The following is a 21,704-nucleotide window of genomic DNA, read 5'->3' as shown; positions in this document are numbered from 1 at the left end:
AATTGTGGTGGAATTCCTCAAGTGCTTCTTTTCCATGGGTCCAGATGATGAAGATGTCATCAATATAGCGCAAGTAGAGCAGGGGTGTTAGGGCCACACTATCAGAGGCTCGTTCACCTGCACATCCACCAATGTGATATATGCCATCATGTGCCAGCAATGCCCCTCTGCCATGTACATTGGTCAAACTGGACAGTCTCTACTTAAAAGAATAAATGGACACAAATCAGATGTCAAGAATGATAACATTCATAAACCAGTCAGAGAACACTTCAATCTCTCTGGTCACGCGATTACAGACATGAAAGTTGCGATATTACAACAGAATAACTTCAAAACCAGACTCCAGCGAGAGACTGTTGAATTGGAATTCATTTGCAAATTGGATACAATTAATTTAGGCTTGAATAGAGACTGGGAGTGGCTAAGTCATTATGCAAGGTAACCTATTTCCCCTTGTTTCTTCCTACACCGCCCCCCCCCCCCCCCCGACGTTCTTGTTAAACCCTGGATTTGTGCTGGAAATGGCCCACCTTGATTATCATACACATTGTAAGGAGAGTGATCACTTTAGATAAGTTATTACCAGCAGGAGAGTGGGGTGGGGGGAGAGAAAACCTTTTGTAGTGGTAAACACCCATTTTTTCATGGTTTGTGTGTATAAAAAGATCTTCTGTACTTTCCACAGTATGCATCCGATGAAGTGAGCTGTAGCTCACGAAAGCTTATGCTCAAATAAATTGGTTATTCTCTAAGGTGCCACAAGTACTCCTTTTCTTTTTGCGAATACAGACTAACACGGCTGTTACTCTGAAACCAGTATTTTGGTAGGTGATTTAGGGTTCAATAAAAAAAATGTGCTTACCCCTGCCTACCACTAACCAAGTACAATACAAATATGCATTTTTTTTAATATAAGGAAAAAATATAGTTTAAAAAAATATGGGGATCCCCTAGTATCCCTTAGTTATTTGCTTATGTCACTGGTGCTTTACTTGCATTTCCCACCTCTCACCCACCTTTCCTAAACTCTTGTGGAAGACACTAGTATATTTAGCAATTGATACAGAATAAGTGACCCTAGTAAATAATGTTTCAGACTGTCCTATTCAAAGTCTTTTGATTTTATTTTTCAAGTGCTATGTTAAATAATTCATTTCAATATTGTAATGAATAAACTCCAGTGAGCCCTCTAATGTGCATTTAATATGAGAGATTTGTGGAATGCAGTGTATCATTTTGATTTATAGTTTTGGGGCCAGAGAGTCTGCACCTGAGGAGCACTTGATGAAGCTGAGGAGAGGGAAGTGGTTAAAGGTGGTTTTTAAACCTCCTTGATTCTTCCCCTTCCTGGGACCTAGTCCTAGATCTCTCTATTTTGTTGGAAGTGTTTGCTTTTTGCCCATAGATTGTATTGAGAGATGTAAAAAGCTCAGGGCTTGTGTGGTCCTCCATCCTTCATGTGTTTAGTAGTCTTCCAATTCAATTTGCTCACACTCTCTAGAGAAGGTATAAAGTTTATTTATTTAGGAGCAATGTGTTTAAGGAGCATTTTTGGCCTGATGGATAAGATCAAGCGGAGTTAAATATAATAAATCTTCAATCCACGAACTGTGTCCTCTCTGGGGGTGGACTCAATGATCTACTAATAGTTAGTTATTTTCAATCTCTAAGTACTACAGTCGTCAAAAACCCGGGGGCCAAATTCTGTACAAGCCCAATGAACTGTGTCTGCACAAAAGATCATGGGATCTAGAAATTGCAAAACATATCAGACTGAAATTGTGGATATAGTAAAGTTAATATATTGCCTCAAGAAACCTGTCAAGTAATTCATGTAGCAACAGAACAAATAGAGTCCAAGTGAAGTATCTGTGCAGCAATTTTTTGCACATTTGGGTTTCATTGTAGCAGTGACTGAACTTTAATCCAGGAGAGAGAAGAATTGCTGAGGTAATACAGGAGGTAGACTGTTTTAAGACCTAACTGAATTTTAGTCATTTTGTCCACAAGAAGGAAAAACTGCCTGCTGATCTTGATGGAGGCAGAGAACTGTGTTATGCAACCAGTCTGTCAAGACAAGATATCCATGCTGTAGTGTATAGGAATTTGGGTAGTATTGCTTTTAATAGTCTGGGCTCCCAGCAGCGAACCTCACTGTCTTCTATTGCAGAAGAGCTCCTAAACTATTTAAAGCAGTACTACCCAATTTCTTTACACTACACACTCGCACAGCAAATAACATTTTTGTACTGCTTCTGTGTGTTCCCAAATTTGGCAAGGCTTTCAGTAATTTCAGATAGGTGGATGTTCTCCATGTGAGAAAAGTAATTGTGGTAATATTTACCAAGATTTTCAAAAATCGGTGCCTAATATTAGGCTTCATATTTAGGCACCTAGATTAGTGGCCTTATTTCCAAATCATTGCTGCTCCCAGTGACTTTACTGCTCAGGAACTTTTGAAGGTCAGCACACAAGATGAATTAGGCACACTGATTTTCTTTTTTTTAACTGTACAGTACTTGTATAAGGGTGCTTTTACAAACTGTGATTAGTGTACTGTAGTGAGAAGTTATTTATGTTCAGAAGAGAGAGCTTTAGAATTAAGGAACATCAAAGTTGATAGTGCTATTGTCTAGGTAGAACGAAGGTTTCATTTCAATTCATAATCACTGTAATGTTTTAAAACCATTATTTTTCAGTCCATCCTGAGACCTACTAAAGGGATTATTTTTGGGGGCATTTATAGGGTTGTCTGAGAAACACTTTTATTCAGTGTGGAACAGACAGGGGAAAAAATACGCCACTCAAAATTCTCCCAATGAAAGGGCTATATTTTAAAATCCAGTGTTTTCCCTAGCCATAAAGGGGCATGATGATTATAAATATTCTAAACCGTTTTACTTATGAGGCACTTATGAGCCTGAAAAGGCACTGAATGCTTGATTGCAATGGAGTTGAGGTCACATAGCACATCCCAAGAGGCTCTAAGTATCCTTCAGTATTTTTCTCAAAAGGGAGACTGAGATAATATTAGGTTTCAGAGTAACAGCTGTGTTAGTCTGTATTCGCAAAAAGAAAGGGAGTACTTGTGGCACCTTAGAGACTAACCAATTTATTTGAGCATGAGCTTTCGTGAGCTATCGGATGCATCCGATGAAGTGAGCTGTAGCTCACGAAAGCTCATGCTCAAATAAATTGGTTAGTCTCTAAGGTGCCACAAGTACTCCTTTTCTTTTTGAGATAATATTAGGCAGAAGCTCCATCTAGCTGTTGACGTTTGATCAAAAGAAGTCAGCAACACTGTGAAGGTATACAAAGTGGTAAACTTTAGCATAGTTTTACAGTTGATTTAAACTAACTGATGTGTTTTCCAAACAAGAGCCTATAGTACTCACAGTTTATTACATAAGGATACTGAAGTATCCTGTTCACATTTTAGCAGTTGGGTAGTTGAATAAGGTTTGGAGCTCTTTGGTGCTGCTGGTGGAATTTTGCACCTTATATGTGCTATGGATGTAATGCTGACAGTCTGTATTCAGGCACACAAGCAGAATTTATGCACTTGTGAATTGAGCAATTTACAGAGAAATGACTACTCCCATACAAAGTTTTAAGGTTGTGTGCATTGAATTATCAGCAAAATTTACAAAGAAAAGAAATACTTGAAACTTTTAAATATTTTTCTCAAAGTGCTTTCCCCATAGTATATACTAAGTTATTGAGCACTCCTCTTTGGTCAAGAATCACGTTTGTTATTGCTGTTATACTGTCATTAATCTTGTGATATTGGTCTCCTTTGTCTTTGTAACTAAATAAAAGCTTGTCATATAAAATTGAAGCCTTACAGCTTGCCCAAAAGGGATGGGGATACCTTTTATAAGGTCTGCTTTAATAAATAGGGATTTTATTTTAATTAACAATACTTTAGATTATTTTAAAAAAAATTCCCTTCCACATCCAAAAGTTGACAGCATAAATTCTAATGTATTTGTTTTGTCTGCTTATATGGCCCAGATTGCTGTGGTTACTAGTTTTAAAAAAAAATTATACTTCCAATGATATTTAAAATATGGTGATGATTTTAAAAAGTGACTGACTGTAAACATCTCACCTTATTGGAACACACATTTACTCCTTTTTTGTCTTCTGAGAGCTGATCAGCTTAGTTTACTGACAGAAACAAGTTTGTTTAGTTTTTTTAACTACCATCACCATTGCACTGCTGTGGAGAAGTCAGCTGTATTCTATTTCATCTCGTGTATTTTCAGCAAAATCAGTAGCTCAATCCTGATTCCAGGATCTTTGTTGGATGGTGATTCATGATGGAGTGCGAAGTAGGAAGAATATAGCTTGATTTTTTCAGATACCAGGCTGAGACTTGAGAGATGATGATATTTACAAAAATGTTTGCTCTGGTGTTTAAACTGCTCAAGTTCTACATGAGTCCTGGGAGAATAACTGGGATATTAACATGTCTGACATTGCATCAAGTAATGTGAACTGATTTACTGCTGATGGACTGTGCACATGTGTTCTGTGTTTGATCTAGACTCCTGCCAATAAAGTAAGTTAAATAAACTAATTGAACAAATTTTTCATGTGGCTGTGTGTGTGCTATTTTTAAATTTGTTGCTAATTAGGAAGAAGCCAAAACTATCACAAACTTTGATGGCTTAGATATAATGGAATCCACATCCAAAGAACACTTGACTATTTTTTCCCCCAAACCCTCAGCCCATTGGTAATTTTTCATGTCCAAAGAGCTTTCTAGATGGAGCAAAAACTGTCAAAGGGGTTTTATATTCCCTATAAAATTCATTATATTTGTACATTACTATGAAAATAGTTTTGTGCAATTATCTGATTTCAATAAAAGCTAACGGAGCGCTCACGACCTCCAAACAACTTAGTATGAAATTTTATTTGCTCTAATCATCCCATGAGCAGGGAATTATGAAATATACTCAAGGCATGATTTATCTCTTTGACAATATATTTTTCGCTTGTGGGACCAAAAGAGCCATAGTGCAGTGGAAAATAATTGTATCTGTTGAGCAAGTGTGCTCTCATTTTATTCATGTGCTATGTCCCAATCCTGCAATGAGATCTGCTGTAGAGAATCTTGTGCCCCTGAAGAATCTTGTTGACTTTAACACAATCTTACCACTCTTCCTATGCTCAGATATTGTGATAATCTTTAACTACATGAACATATAATACAATATACTATCAACTTTCTTATAAAACCTTAGATATATATTTACTTTGCAGAGTCTGCTAATTTAACTGGGTAGTCTATCCAATTATATTTATTTAATATCTTGTTTTGATGTATACTGAGATCAGGTGTTGAAGAGGCTAGTTTGATTCCCCTCTCCCCCCCCCGCATATCCTAGCAAAAATTTCATCCATCAAAATAAAATTGAAGTTTTTTTTTTTCACCACATCTTTATTTTTTCTTCTGTGTAGGTATAGATAGATTAGCTACAAGTATTTATTGAGACAATTGAAAGGATTCCCAGCCCAAAGAGGTTTGATTCCATATATTATTATTCTCTGGTTGTTAGGCTGCTCACTCACTGTGGTATCTAAGAACCGACAAATATATTTATACAAAATTGGCAGCCATGTTTTAAAGGTAACGATCCCATTTGTTTGTGGTATGAAAATACTTGCTAGAAGATGAGATGTGAATGTAAATGTTGATATTTCTATGTCATTTGAGGAAAGCTCCGATAGTAGAAGACTAATTTCTATGAACATGTCTCAACTACAACTCTTAGAAACTGTCTTGATGTTAACTTTGCAGGTATGGAAGGCCATATTATTCCAAAGTATAATGTTGAACAGTGAATAGATACCATTTTCTGGGTGAGTAATGAGGTGTAGCTTATATATACTGTGTGCATTCTGCATAACAAACCATTTGGCTGACACATTATACAGTACAGAAACTCTGTTGTATAGTGTTTGCTTCCTCATTTGTCTTCTTGAAACTGTCCTTTGCTTTAAGGAAAGATCATTAAGTGAAATTCTATGTCCTGTGTCATGAAGGCGGTCAGACTAGATCATAATGGTCCCAGTCTTATTTTGAATTCTATGAATTTTGAAAAGGTGTATTTCAGGCCTTTTTTTCTGACCATCTGAACTGAAAATTGTTTTCTACTTCTTCCTCCTTGGATGATGATGGTCCATGCCCAACCAGCACCAAGTTTGATTCTGAGTTAATCAAGCTGGAGTGAGATGGGGAAACCTCAGTGTGCTAGTTTTCATGGAGTCAGTAGGAGAAGACATGACTTGTTGGGTAGGGTACTGAACTGGGAGTCCTGGGATTCTATTCCTGAGTCTGCCACAGACCATGGACGAGCTGCTTCACCATTCTGTCCCATCAGTCTGTTATGTTGATTTAAATTGTAAATTCTTTGGTGCAGGGACTGTTTGCTCGGTTATTCTGTTAAGAGAACTGGTTTAAGAGTTCTTTTGCAGGTATAAGATGCATCCCTCTAGGATGGGTTGCCAGTATCATTCTACCAGTATATCTATACTGGCAAACCACAGTAAGTAAAGACAAGGCCTAAGACAGTAGAGTAGGGACATTTCCCCTTCAATCTTTGCACTTTCATCAAAAAACTTTTTTAGTTTGCTGGTTGAATGTAGTTGTTGGGTTTGTTGGTTTTAAATCAAGCTTGTAATGGGACTAACCCACAGTTCGGTAAAAATATTTGCAGTAGATATTAGACATGTTGATAATGCTTCAGTAGGTGACGAAAAATATCATGAAGACCTCCGAGCTGGTGAGCTTCTTCTCAAAAAAGCAGTAACCGACTCTCAGAATATATTTAAAGTTTTCATAGCTAAACTTCACCCCCATGCCTCTTGAATAAAAAATAGCAATTGGAAACTACTAGTTTGCATCTTATTAACTCTCTATTAACTTATTTGTTACTTTTGTAAATTTTGTGTAATTATGGTAGTCTTGTCATGGTAACAATCGTAAACAAAGGATTGGAAGTGATGAGCTACCCTTGATATGCAAGGACTAAATTGCTACGGTATGTGTGTGGATAAAAGAGCTGAGTGTGCTTAAATGAAGCATAGTGATTATTTTCACAGCAGAAGGTGGAACTAATCTGAAGGAATAGTTAGTTAAATGGACACCTGTGCCTCTGAAAACTAGGAAAGAAGCCTTAGTTCAGTCATCAGTATAATGCAATGCATTGAAACTCCAGGAATAGTTAAGCTGCTGAAAGGTTGTTTTCTCCATTTTTGTTTTTTTATTTCACTGTCATTTCAGAAATCTAATAATCCATTAAGAGCTAGTACTGTAGTTAAATTTTTGTATTGCGTACTTCAATATAGAATGCCCCAAAATACTGTTAAATCAGCCTCTCATACCTTAGCTGTGGTAAAATAGCTATTTCAATTCCAAATGAATTGTTAACCCACAAACTTCTGCAATATGTTATATTTCTTTAGCAACTTAGGAGCCCTAATCATGAACCAGGAGCCCATTGTGCTATGCACTGTATAAACACAACAAAAAGATGATCCTTGCCCTAAAGATCTGAAAACCTAAGTATAAAACGAGGTCCAACAGATGGATGCAGACAGATGAGGGAGTACAAGGAAACAGAGACCACATAGCTCAGCATGATAGACAGCAGTCTCAGCACACTAATGATTGTCAAGTTCTTTGTACGCATCACAGAAAAGGAGAGCTCTAAGGAGAGTTTTGAAGGATGATAGTGAGGTCGCTTTGTGGATGTTAATTGGACCTCCTCTGAAGTGTGAGGGGCACCATGGGAGAAAGCATGAAGGTGCTTGTTTGAAAATTTAACAAGTGGGAGATGGAGGCTGGCATCCTGGACTAAGGGGAGGTGGGAGTTGACACCTCAATAGAAGATGAGTGTGTAGAGTTCTGTTGTGAAGGGCCTTGAAAGTGAAGCAAATAGCTTATGTTAATGGTAAAGAATGGGGGACCTAGAGGAAGGATACAAAGAGAGGAATGACATGGTCAAAGAAACTGGTTAGGAAAATATTTGCAGCAGCATTCTGAATGGATATGAGTGGGGCAAGACTGCGTTTGTCCAAGCCAGAGAGAAAGATGTTGCAGTTAATGAGACATGAGCTGATAAGACTATGGTTGAGAGTTTCAGCTGTGTGGATGGATAAGTAAGGATGTAGAGGTGTTGTGCAGAAACAATTGGCAAGATTTAGACATAGACTGGATGTAAGGATACAGAGAGAAGTCTGAGTCAAAAATGCCACTCAGATTATGGGCCTCAGTGACAGGCAGGATGATGATCACAGTGATTGGGAAAGGAGGAAATGGGAAGTTTTAAGAACTATTTTAGCCATGTTGAGCTTGAGCTGATGGCTGGATCCACAAGGAGACGTCAGAGAGATAGGCCATGATTTTAGTTTAGTCAGAAGGAGAAAGTCTGGAGAAAGAAGTAGATCTGGGAATCATCCGCATAGAGATGGTAACTAAATTTGCATTTGCAGATGAGATTACCCACAGATAAGGTGTTGAGGGAGAAGAGAAGGGGACTAATGGCAAAGTCCTGTAGAACTCCCAGAAAGGGATGGGAGCTTGAAGATTCTCCAAAGGACACACTTGAAGGAGTAATTAGAGAGATGAGGAAAACCAGGAGAGGACAGTCACAGAAGAGGACAAGATTTCAAGAAGAGCATGGTAGGTGGTGGCAAGGGCAGCTGACAGGCCAAGGAGGATGAGGATGGGGTACTGATTCTGAGCCTTGGTAAGGAAGGGTTCTTTCAAGACTTTGGTGAGAGCAGTTTCAGTGGAGTGCAAGGGATGAAAGCCAGATGGAAGAGGTTCTAGGATGGAATACTGTGTATGTGCCCTTGACTTAGAGTGCTGTTTTTAGTGATCATGTGTGTTTCTTCAAATGGGCCTAATTGTCTTTTTTTACGGTGATGTAACTCCACTGACATCACTGTAAATGAAAGAAGAAACAGGCCCAATATCTTCATTCATTCCTCCATCAGTGGTGCTGTGCCATCTTTTTACTCTTTTGGACTTGGTACTATTTCTGCATGAGAATACCATTTTTTGTATTATTCTAAAATAAAATGCAGTTCTTCCCAGTCTTCAATCTATCTCTATAAAACCAAATTTGAGTAGGACAAAGCTAATTAGAAAGCCCTTTCTGACCTGGAGGAGGTCAGATAGAGAAATCATGCAGAATAGAGGGTGTATATGTTGTGCTGTGTCAACTCTATAGCCAGTAGGGTTTTGAGAGTCCACACTCCATTGTTGACTAGTCTGATTATTTGGCACTCAATTTATAGGATGCAAGGACAACTGGGACCTGCAGCCCCCACTGACCTGGATAACAGGACTCCTCCAATGATTAACTCTCTTGTTATATGGTGCCTGACTAGACATCCACCAGAACCCAAAGGGAACCACCTCTCATCACTCTTGCTGCATATCAGTGGGAGATATCCAGATGCAGCACATCTAGACTGAGCACACAAGTTTGCAGTCAGTAGTGCTAGTTGCCCTAGAAAGGTCTACCCACCATACAGATTATGTACAAAACAGCAGGTGGTGGTATGTTGGTAGTGAGGGCTTCTAAAAATAGCATCTGCTTAAAAGAAGATCTATATTGCATAATTTCTTTGTAATAACTGCAAAGGAGGGTGAACTCTAACATAAATGAAGAGTTGTCTTTTTGATGTAAAATTCACAATAAAACACTTTTACAAAACTACAACTCTGTGGCACTAGTTATGTGGTGTTTTAAAGCATATTCGTAGCTAATGCATTTGAAAAACTTTTTTTTTTAAATATATAGGTTCCCTCTGCAGTTTTACCAAGGTCAGTTGTAGCATGGATTATTAGCAAAAGGATTATTACCTTTGCAGAATAAACTTCAACTACTGCTCCTGTTGACTGCAGCAAGCTTTGGCAAAGACATGTGCAAAATAGACTTCTTCCTTTCTTGAAATGTGCTGTAAGTGAGAGAAGAAAGATTATCTTGACTTTTTTGAGCAATAGACTATTGGAAATGTTTAGAAAAATAGAGACTTACAAATAACTTACAATAGAAAGATGTACTGCAAAAGAGATGTTGACATTTCCCCTTTATACTTTTGCTCAGGTCACTCAACTTTCAAAAAATGATAGAGAAAGCTCAAAGGAAAATTGCAGACAACTATGCTCTAGTGACAGTTCTAGCTTCTTTATATTCCTGAAAAGCAAAACTATCCTTCATGGGCTATTAATTTTTAAAGTCATTTATCTTAGAGCAAAGCTGTATGTATAGAACATATTACAGAATATCAACATAGTATGGTATAGCTAGTGACTGTAGGCATTGTGACATTATAACTCCAGGATAAACTGAACAAAAATGAACTATTCATTACTTTAGTTATATCCACCCTGACACTTCCCAAGTCAGTTTCCCTGTCATGCCTTCCAGCAGTCCTCCTTGGCTCTCTGCTGTTTTCACGCTTCAAGAAACAGCTACAATAAAATACAAGACTAATAAATATCACTTCACTTTTATTTAACCTTGCCCATGGAGAACACTATGTTGATATGTGTATTAGATTACATACAGCATACTCCTGTTCATCCAAATAGCATGGGGGACATGGATTTTATTGAGATAATCGGGAGTTTGGATAATTGAGAGGCCATTGAATAAGCAGTGGGGGAAACAAAAGTACTATCACTTTCTGTATTTAGAAAGAGTGCACATTTATTGAAAAGTAGATAAGAACAAACAAACCAGGTTGCCAGGAAATACTAGCTCACACAAAGCACGCTGAATACAGAAGAATAAGCAGTCATAGTAATCCGCTACAATACAGCAAAGAACTCTGTTATAGCAACCTGCTTTTTAGTACTATTTAATTTTTCTACTGTCTGCATATATAACTTTTGAAGTACCAAGATGTGCAGGTAGTTAACATTCTCCTGACTTCAGAATAAACACTTGTTCACTGCAGCAACTGCTGTCAGTATCTGATCCAAAGGTGCTGCTATCTTTGACTCTTCCTGGTCCTTTTCAGCTGTGTCCATGAGCTAAATAGCCATTATGTTGGTTATTTTGTATACTAAGAGGCAGTGTGATACTGAACTGGGACTCAGGAGACCTGGGTTGTATTCTCTGCTATGCCAATGCCCTACTGTATGACTGGGACTCTGGACAAGTTATTTTTGTTTTTCTCTGTACGCCTGGGGTCCCCTCTCACTCTTTATCCATCTTGTTTAGATAAATTGTAAGCACTTAGCTAAGGGACTCTCTCTCTTTGTCCTGGGCACTGCCTTGATGTTCAACCTCAGTGAAGCCTCCAGGTGCCATTGTAATATAAATAACATCTAGGTCCTTAGCTTTCCATTTCTGTTGATACACAGGCACTGCTACCTTTACCCTTCCTTGTTCTCATTTTTTAAAAATAAATAAATAAATAAAAATTGTCTGGACCTTTAATAAAAATATGAAACCAACTATTTAATTCTCCTAAAATTATTCTTTTGACCACTTAATACAACCACCGAGGCTCTGGGGGCAGAGATCTTGTTTTTTGTTTTGATTGCTATTTTTTATTGTTGTAAGGCACCCTGTACATCTGTGTTGCTTTACAAATAAAACTGTACTAATTGAGGAAACCACTGCATTGCTTTCAATAAAGTGTTAGGGCTTTTTCTGCCATGTACCAGTTTGCTTTTTTTTTTTTTTTTTCCAGCTTTTTTCCACTCCTTTACAGAATCCTAGTGGTAGTAGTAAAACTAGAGTAAACTTCTGTCATTTGTTAAAGATTCAAAATGAAAGTGGTAAGGTGATTATTTTAAGCTTGTGTGTTTGTTAAATTTTCAATTCCTTTTTTAAAAGTCACTAGTAAAATTTATTCTTCTTCTTAGAGTGCTTGCTCATATAAATTCCAGTTAGGTGTGTGCACGCATGCACCACGTGCATGGAAGTCGGAAACTTTCCCTAGCAGCTACCCATCGGGCCAGCTGTGGATCCCCCTGGAGTGGTGCTGGTATGGCGCTCTATATACAACCCTGCTGGCCCCTTCAGTTCCTTCTTACCACCAGTGATGGTTGTTGGAACAGTGGTTTCTTGTTCTCAAGTGCTCCACTACTCCCTAGCTATCTTTCTTAGCTCTATATATAGTTTACCCATTGTTAGTTAATTGTTATCTCTAGTGTTAAGTATAGTTTATAGCAGTTGGGGGGGGGGGGGTCTTCCCCTGCAACAAGTGCCCCGTGGGGCTCCAGGGCATGCCGTTCAGGGCTTCAAACTTTGTAGCTCCTGCGGCAAGCCTACACCCACGGGCGATCCCACGACTCCTGTCTTCAGTGTCTGGGGAAGGCCCACCAAGCTGACAAATGTAAAATTTGCAAGGCGTTTAAACCCTGTACCAGAAAGAAGAGGGACATTTGCCTGAAACAACTCCTCCTGGAGTCTGCTCTCCATCCTTCACAAGACTTGGCCCCGAGCATCTCGATGCGGAGCGCTCTTCCAGCGGTGCCGTCTACACCACCACAAATGAACTCAGCACGCCCGCCTAGGGGCTGGCAATCTCCTGGGGCCCAGAAGCGCTCCCCCCAGCATCGCTCCCAGGCCATGGGAGGACCTCCTCAGAGGCTTGAAGCGGACATCGCGGCCTCGGCAGGACACAGTGCGGACCATGCCCATAAGGCTGACAGATCCTCCAGTAGGCCTCAGCCCATACAGGCCCTTGGTCCCCTGGGCAACCCCGCACTGCCAGTGCCCCTGCAGCAGGTGGAGGAAGTCACCCTGCCCTCCACTCTGGACACTTTTGAGGCCACTAGAGGGCTCATTGAGATGACTGCGCCTGTGTCCCTGGCCTCGAAGCCTCCACCAGCTCGAGCCCTGGTACCATGAAGGCGCAAACCGGCAATGTTTGGAATTTCTGCCCCCAGATCAGCATCACCGCGCCGCTCTGAGACCTTGCGGCACCACTCAGACCAACATCATTCCGTGCACCGCTCTCCGTCGCAGCGCCGCACCCCTCCATGTTGCCGATTGCGGCACTGCTTTCCGACATGGCGGTGATCTCTGGCTCGGCACCGTTCTCCATCGCAGCACCAGTCTCTGGCATGGCACCGCTCCCCGGCACAGCACCGGTCACGGTCGCACTCTCAACGCCGCGCCCCATCGAGGCGAGGTCCAACTTCTCTGCACTCGTCAACTGCACGGCACCACTCTCCACAATGGCACCAGTTGCCATCCGGATCTCGCCATTCCTCACGGTACCCATCCCACCCTTCAGGGGGCCGCGGAGCCTTCCTTGGTGCACTTGGCCCCCTTGGCCGTCACGCTCCCAGTCTCCCTCCCTTAGGTCGGGTAGGGCATTGGGCGCTTCGGACGTACACTAATCAGGCTCAGGCAGTCTCGGACAGGACCCCTCAGTGCCTCACTGGCAACCCCAGTGGCCGTTCTGGACCCCCTGAGTGTACCACCAGGCCCAGGTTGCGCATGCGCACACACACGCACACACACGTTGTGCCTCCGCCTGCCATGTTCAGGGTGCCGTCTTCCCGAGGCAACCCTCAGCTGCCCTCCTCCAGACACCGCACAAACTCTGGAACCAGCCCCACCCCCAGTGGCGGCTACTCCTGGTGCTCAGGAGGATCCGGACCCAACAGATCAGGGGGCTGTTTCAGACCCGGTCCTGCTGGTCGCATCCTCCTCATCTCCTGACGAGGCTGTGGTGGGCACGTCCATATCCGGCCCACCTCCCTTAGACTTCAGGGCACTGCTGGAGCTCCTCCGGCGGGTGGCCCTGAACATGAACCTCCAAGTGGAAGAGATTGTAGAAGAAGAGGACCCTGTGGTGGACATCCTGACACCAGAAGGGCCTTCTAGAGTAGCCTTGCCAGTTGTTAAAATTATTCAGTCTAGTGCCAAAACAGTCTGGCAAACTCCAGCCTCCATTCCCCCATGGCCAAGGGAGCTGAAAGGAAGTACTTTGTCCCCACTAAGGGGTACGAATACCTTTTTACCTATTTCCCCCCCACCCCATGCTCCCTGGTGGTGGATGCGGTTAATGAAAAAGAAAGGCAGGGTCGCCCCTAAATCAAGGGATGCGAAACGCCTGGATCTCTTTGGGAGAAAGGTTTATTCCACAGGTGGCCTTTCCCTTCAGATCACTAATCACTCGTGATCCTTAGCAGATACAATTACAATTCTTGGTCTGTTTTTCAGAAGTTCCAGGAGCTTCTCCCATCTGAGTCATGCACAGAGCTGGAGACCATTGCCAAGGAGGGCAGGCTCGTGGCCCGGACTCCTTTCCAAGGCTCCCTGGATGTCGCGGACGCGGCAGCACGCACACTGGCATCTGGCATCGCCATGCTACGTAACACCTGGTTCCAGTTCTCCCACCGGAAGTCCAGCAAATGATCCAGGATCTCCCGTTTGACAGTCAAGCCCTTTTCGCCCAACAGACCAATTTGAGACTGCATAGCCTGAAAGATTCACATAATACCATTAAGTCTTTAGGCATGCATACTTCGGCAACTCAGAGAAAGCCGTTCAAGCCACAGCCCACCCAACAGCGATCCTTCCCCACTAGACCCAGGCAGGATTCCTCCCATAGGAGGAGCAGATACTCTCGGCACAGGCCATCGTGCCCTCCTCCTGGGCAGAGCCAGGGACAATCCAAGCCCCCTCCAAACCCTAAGCACACCTTTTTAAGATGCGCATGAGGACGGGTTACCAGTCCACAACCTGGTCAGCTATCCTCCCTTTCTGAACCGTCTATCCCACTTCTACCGTGCATGGTCCCTTTATTACATCGGACCGATGGGTCCTCCGCATGGTAGAAGCGGGATAGTCTATCCACTTCTGCTCCTCCCCGCCCTCCCACCCCCCTTGCCCATCCCTCTTCAGAGACCCCTCTCACAAGCAGCTCCTTATTCAGGAGGTCCAGTCCCTCCTTGCTCTAGGAGCCATGGAGAAGGTGCCTCAGGAGCTCAGAGGCAAGGGATTCTATTCACATTACTTCCTCATTCCCAAGGCAAAAGAAGGCCTACAGCCCATTCTGGACCTCAACAAATACATTGTCAACTTGAAGTTCCGCGTGGTATCCTTGGGCACAATCATTCCCTCACTGAATCCGGGAGACTGGTGCGCCGCCCTCGATATGAAGGACGCTTATTTTCACATTTCAATCACTCCGTCTCACAGACATTTTTCTCTGCTTCGTGGTGAACAAGACGCATTATCAGTTCACAGCCCTCCCATTTGGCCTGTACACGGCTCCTCGCATCTTCACAAATGCATTATGGTCATGGCAGTCTTTTTTCGCCGCCATCACATGCATGCCTACCTGTACCTGGATGACTGGCTCATACGAGGCCGGTCTCACCAGCAGGTAGAATCACAGGTGCAAATGGTCAGAGACACGTTCAACCACTTGAGCATCATTCTCAATGTCAACACGTCTGTTCTCACCCCAACCCAAACAGAGTTTATTGGGGCGGTCCTGGATGCAAACCAAGCGAGAGCATTCCTCCCAGAGGCCCTATGTCTAGCCCTTGCACACATATTCGCTGGTCTCTGCAGTTTTCCCACTACCACAGCGAGGCAGTATCTCAAGCTGCTGGGTCACTTGGCATCCTGCACTTACGTGGTGCAGCATGCCAGGTTGAGGCTCAGGCCTCTACAGGTGTGGCTGGCGTCCACATATCGCCCGGGCCATGACAGTCCGGACATGGTGCTCACCGTCCTGAGGCATACCCTCAATTCCCTGCATTGGTGGCTGGATTCCCGTTCCACCCTCCCCAACCCTCTCTGACTCTGGTAACGGACACGTCCGTGCTGGGCTGGGGAGCGCATCTCCGAAGCCTGACGACTCAGGGTGTATGGCAGGTAGAGGAGCTGGCCCTGCATATCAATATCAAAAAACTCAGGGCTATCCGCCTTGTATGCCAAGTGTTCCTGTCCCACTTGCAGGGCCATTGTGTAGTGGTGCTGACGGACAACACCATAGCCTTGTTTTATTTAAACAAACAAGGCGGGGCCCGGTCGTCTCCTCTATGTCAGGAAGCCCTTCTACTGTGGGAATTCTGTCTAGCCCACTCCATCCTTCTCCAAGCTTCATATCTGCCAGGCGTTCAGAACGTACTGGCAGACAGCTTGAGCAGACGCTTCCTTATACACGAATGATCAATTCGTATGGACATTATCCACTCCATTTTCCGCAGCTAGGGGTTTCTCCGAATTGATCTGTTCGCCACATGGACCAGCAGGAAGCATCCAACCTTCTGCTCCTTCCGGGGTCACAGCCCAGGCTCGATCGTGGGTGCCTTCCTGATTCCATGGTCTGGTCAGTTACTATACACCTTCCCGCCATTTTCTCTGGTCCACAAGGTTCTTCTCAAGGTCCGCAGGGACAAGGCGGACGTCATACTGGTGGCCCTAGCTTGGCTTCGCCAGTGCTGGTACCCCACTCTCTTAGATCTGTCGATCCACGCCCTGCTGCGTCTACCTCTCACCCCCGACCTCATCTCACAGAATCATGGTTGTCTCCTCCATCCAGACCTTCAATCTCTCCATCTCATGGTCTGGAGGATCTGTAGTTGAACTGGGCTGAGCTTGCCTGTTCGGAGTTGGCGAGACAGGTGCTTCTGGAAAGCCACAAACCTTCTACCAGGATTATGTATGAAGCAAAGTGGAAAAGGTTTTCCATTTGGTGTGCTCAACGGCAGGTGCTCCTGCTCCAGGCTTCAATCCTGTGCATCCTGGACTATTTAGTGCACTTAAAAACCAGCATCTGGCATTTGGCTCTCTTAAAGTCCACCCAGACATTGCCGGGCGTTCCATGTTTGCACATTGGGACATTTCCTAAAAGGTCTGGAAAAAGTCCATCCCCTGATGAAGCCCCCTGTGCCAGCCTGGGACCTTAACTTAGTCCTCTCCCATCTCCTGGGTCCCCCTTTCGAGCCGCTAGCTTCCTGCTTGCTCCTCTATCTCTCCTGGAAGGTTGCCTTCCTAGTGGCCATTACCTCAGCACGACGTGTTTCTGAGCTACGGGCTCTCACGTGTGAGCCACCGTATACCATTTTCCATAAGGACAAAGTTCAGCTTAGGCCTCATCTAGCTTTCCTACCAAAAGTTGTATTCCGTTTCCATGTCAGCCAGGATATTTTCCTGCCGGTTTTCTACCCAAAACCGCATGCTAATCTTTGAGAGCAGCAGCTGCATTCACTGGATGTCAGAAGGGCGCTCGCCTTCTACATAGATCGAACAAAGCCATTCCGCAAGACAACCCAGTTGTTCATCGCTATAGTGGAACGAATGAAAGGTGTGCTGGTTTCTTACCAGCAGGTATCTTCATGGATCACAATGTGTATTCGTGCTAGTTATAACTTGGCAAATGTCCCTCCGCCTGCTGTTACAGCTCACTCCACAAGAGCTCAAGCCTCCTGCAGCCTTTCTGGCACATGTACCTCTCCAGGAAATCTGCAGGACTGCCACATGGGCTTCAGTGCACACCTTCATGTCGCACTATGCCATCGTCCATCAATCTTGTGATGATGCGGCCTTCAGCAAGGCGATTCTTCAGTCTGCAATACCTTGACTGCGACCCCACCTCCAAGATAAGGTTTAGGAGTCACCTAACTGGAATTGATATGAGCAAGCACTCGAAGAAGAAAAAACGGTTACTCACCCTTTTTGTAACTTGTTCTTTGAGATGTGTTGCTCATATCTATTCCATTCTCCCCCACCACCACCACCACCTTCCCCTGTCGGAGTTGCTGGCAAGAAGGAACTGAACGGGGGTTGGGCCGGCAGGTCATATATAGAGCACCATACCAGCACCACTCTAGGGGCTCCACAGCCGGCCTGACGGGTAGGGCTAGGGAAAAGTTTCCAACTTCTGTGCATGCAGCGCACGCACAAACCTAACTGGAATAGATATGAGCAACATATCTCAAAGAACAACAGTTACAAAAAGGGTGAGTAACCGTTTTTTTTGTTTTGTTTTTTTTTAAGTCAAGGCTATATCAGCATTCAGATTCTAGAAACTTTGAAGAAGCATGAAAAAGAATTGTATAAACCTTATAGTGATAGGTGCAATTAAAAAAACCTGTGTAATAGATTTTATATAAAATCTATGTAGTTGAGAGTTCTAAATTTGTTTAAGTGAACATGTTTTGCATAGTTGTTGCATTTATGGTCACTGCTGCAATGTGAGTCTCAATTCAGACCTCCTTGTAAATAAAGACTTATAAAAATCCAATCCCAGTTTTATAAAAATGGCTTCTTGGTTTCTAAAATCCAACTGTGAAATTTACCTTTGTAACATTGTTCCCTGCGGTAAAATATATACCTTTTTTTTTAGAAATGTAATACTTTAATTCATTTATAATAGCAACTCTCTCTATATATAAAAAGTATTCTTTTCTCAAATGTAGAACAAAGTTTTTCTATCCTTTTATTTAATGTAAAATAAACAAACACCCTTCAAAAAGACATTTTCCTAACTTTTCATGACATCATGTATATTTCTCCAGTGTTTAAATATACCCATCCCAAGAGTAATAGGACTTCGTGTCAGCAGAATGATAAATATTTTAGACAAGCATATTATAAGTCAGACGTGAGGGGGGAGGAAAACAAATTGGTAAAGTGCACAATTACCCCTCCTTGAAATTAATCCCATGTTTTAGTAATAGTACAAGACTGTTTTAACAATCTAAATGAGTTTCTACAAGACACTAATTGTTTTTGCTGAAGCAGTTCTAGTAATGAACAAAAACTCCATTCTTTTACCTACCTATGAAGTATAAACCAGACGTTTCATCAGTTGCTACCTTGTACACGAACTTGAATGACACCTTCCAATGATTCTGCATTTTCCTCAATGGATCATCAGTCTGTATGATTTCCCTAGTCCCTGTTTGCCAGAAGCTGGGAATGGGAAACAGGGGATGGATCACTTGATGATTATCTGTTCTATTAATTCCCTTTGGGGCACCTTATCGGAAGACAGGATATTTGGCTAGATGGACCTTTGGTCTCACCCAGTATGGCTGTTCTTATGATGGAAAAAAGGGGAGAGAGATGATGTGTTTGATGCAGAATATTGACCACACATCCTTATGGCATCTACTGTTGGGCAATCTGTAAATTGTCTTCGGCAGTCTTGTGCATTGAAAGGTATAGAGAATGGCAGAATACTGGCCATGGAAGGAAGGAGGGAGGCATGAAGGAAACAGACAGTAGAGAAGGCGTCAAGCTTAGATGACTGATGGATACCTTAAAAATATAATTAAAGAATAACATTATACATTTTGTCTGCTGCATATTTGCTTTATCTGGATAGCAGTGTCATTTGGTTTTACTGTCCATGCTGTCTGTATTAACAAAATTTAAGTGGTGGTGGTAGAAGAGTGTAGCATAAACATAAAAGGTAAAATAACTCCATTCTTTTTATAGGAACTCAGTGGCGAAAGGACCAAGAACAAGATTTGAAAAATGTCCTGAAGAACATTGACCAAGACATTCCATTGGTATTTGTCAGCGGAAATCATGATATCGGCAATGTTCCAACACCTGAAACAATAGATGATTATTGCAAGCACTGGGGAGATGATTACTTCAGTTTTTGGGTTGGAGGAGTTTTCTTTCTTGTGCTTAACTCACAGTTATATTTTGATTCCTCTAAATGTCCTGAGTTAAAGCAGGCCCAAGATGAGTGGCTTGATGCACAACTGGCTGTAGCTGAAAAACAGACGTGTAAACATGTAATAGTATTTCAGCATATTCCTCTATTTCTACAAAACCCGGATGAAGACCATGACTATTTTAACTTGGAGAAGTCGGTTCGGCAGGAGCTGATGGAAAAGTTTCATAAAGCAGGTATCGCTGCTACTTGCATTTAACTGATTTTTCTTTTCAGCACTATGATGTGAACAGCTCATACCCTGGGATACAATAAGTGGACATTGGGTGGCGTTTGGGTTAAGAGCTTTGTTTTGGGTTTGGCATAGGAAGGGAAATTTTTACTTTTAGCCTTTTTAAAAAGAATAGCAGTTAGAGGTAAATGTGTACTAGTTGGGCAGTATGTTATATTTTTATCAGTAGAATAGAAATTAAGTAGGAGTGACCGTTAAAATTGAAAAGGAGAAAGATCTGAGCATCTGGGGATGCATTTTATTATCTTACTACATATTACTACATATTTTATTTTTTTTTATTATATATAAAAAAGATGTGTGACTAATATCACGGGGTGGGTGAGTGTGTTTCGTCTCTCTTTCCTCTACCTTTTTACAGGTTCTATCTTTTAAACAGTAAGCTCTTCAGGGCAGAAACTCCTTTGTATAGCATTTAAAAGAATGAGGTTAACTGGGGTAACACAAATGAACTACATACAGTAGGTAAACTTTCTCCCCCCCCCCCCCAAAAAAAAAAGAAAAACAAACAAATAATCCTTCCTTGACAGCCATTAGTTTGGACTGCCTATTTGACAAGAGTGTAAGAGAGATGTGTCCCAAGATGCTTGATTGTGTGAATGGACAGTATCCACAGGTTGAAGCCTCCCACTGCTATGTGTGTGTGTGTGTGTGTTTGTGTATAATATATAAATATTTTTTAAAATTAGATCCAGAGAATAGGCTGTATCCCATACAAGTGAAGCACCAGATAATACTGATTCAAGTCTGGTTTAGAATGATGTGATTGACAAATCTGTTTGATCTGACAGGTGTAAAGGTTTACCTATGGTAAAGAGTAGTTTCAGGCAGGTCAGCTCAACTTTGTGAGCCGGGCAGGACACCTCCCATTTTACATCTCCCCATAAAAAGAAGAGCTGCTGTCACAATGAAATGTCATTGCTGCATATCACCATGTATTTTACCTTGATCACTTCAGAGTCATTGTCCATTTTTAAAACGCACTCTGCGTGAACCAGTCACAAAAAAGAATAGGTATGGTTGTTCTAAAACAATGACCCAGAATTTCACATACATGTTTTGAGGGGTATTAAAGTCTATGCCTATGGGTGTGTGTGTTCCCTGCAAAAGTAATTGTCAATATTTTATTTCCCAAGCCCAGAAACTATCGCAGTAGTTCAGCAAGCATCTTTGAATTTTAACATTTTAAAATACATTTGTTTTTAAAAAACAAAACAAAACCCAAAGTTATCCCTTGGTACTGTTAAAATTTAAACCTTTTCTATCACAGAGATTCACTGACATTGCAATATACCTCACAGATGCGTTATTACAAAATCATACTCTGCCACATTTTATTTTAGTTATTAGATCCCTGCTGCCAACCTGACCCTAATATGAAATAAAATGTCCCAGAGGGATGGGAAATAATATAAGAGTATAAGGAAAAGTATCCTCTTTCAAGACTATCCTGGAAGATCATAGTGGAGGTTCTTGTACAAAATATAACCTTTCCATTTTGTCCTTTTTAATCTTTGTGAATTAAATTGTTTAGCATTTTTTAAGAAAAATACAATATGCATATCTGTTTATGGAGTTTTTTAAAGAGCTGTTCATATCAGTACTAGTTTAATAGGAAATATCTTTAATCAGGTAAATACTTGTACATTTGTTTTAAAGTGTTTAAAAATGTATGTGTGAGATAGTGTTACTTAGGCCTTGTCTACACTGCAGAGTTTTATCGCCAAAAGGCAGCTTTTGGCGACGAAACAATGGAGGTGTACATGCT

General features: G+C 42.0%; 1 protein-coding gene across 5 annotated transcripts in view; it reads left to right on the top strand.

Annotated features, from left to right (window-relative positions):
* CPPED1 (calcineurin like phosphoesterase domain containing 1) overlaps nucleotides 1–21,704 on the top strand; it is a 95,662-nt gene that overhangs the window by 45,591 nt on the left and 28,367 nt on the right. For 3 of the 5 annotated variants that reach the window (XM_048866496.2, XM_075132757.1, XM_048866495.2), the window contains exon 3: nucleotides 19,458–19,880. The exons of 1 other annotated variant lie outside the window; for it this stretch is intronic. In XM_048866496.2, coding sequence (XP_048722453.2) covers nucleotides 19,458–19,880 — 423 coding nt within the window. The remainder of the gene's footprint in view (nucleotides 1–19,457; nucleotides 19,881–21,704) is intronic. One more of the 5 variants, XM_075132758.1, reaches the window with a different exon arrangement.

The sequence above is a fragment of the Caretta caretta genome, chromosome 10 (genome assembly GCF_965140235.1).
Source record: "Caretta caretta isolate rCarCar2 chromosome 10, rCarCar1.hap1, whole genome shotgun sequence".
Lineage (NCBI taxonomy): Eukaryota > Metazoa > Chordata > Testudines > Cheloniidae > Caretta > Caretta caretta.
Note: the sequence above shows the minus strand (reverse complement) of the source record. Positions and strands in the feature narration are given on the sequence as shown.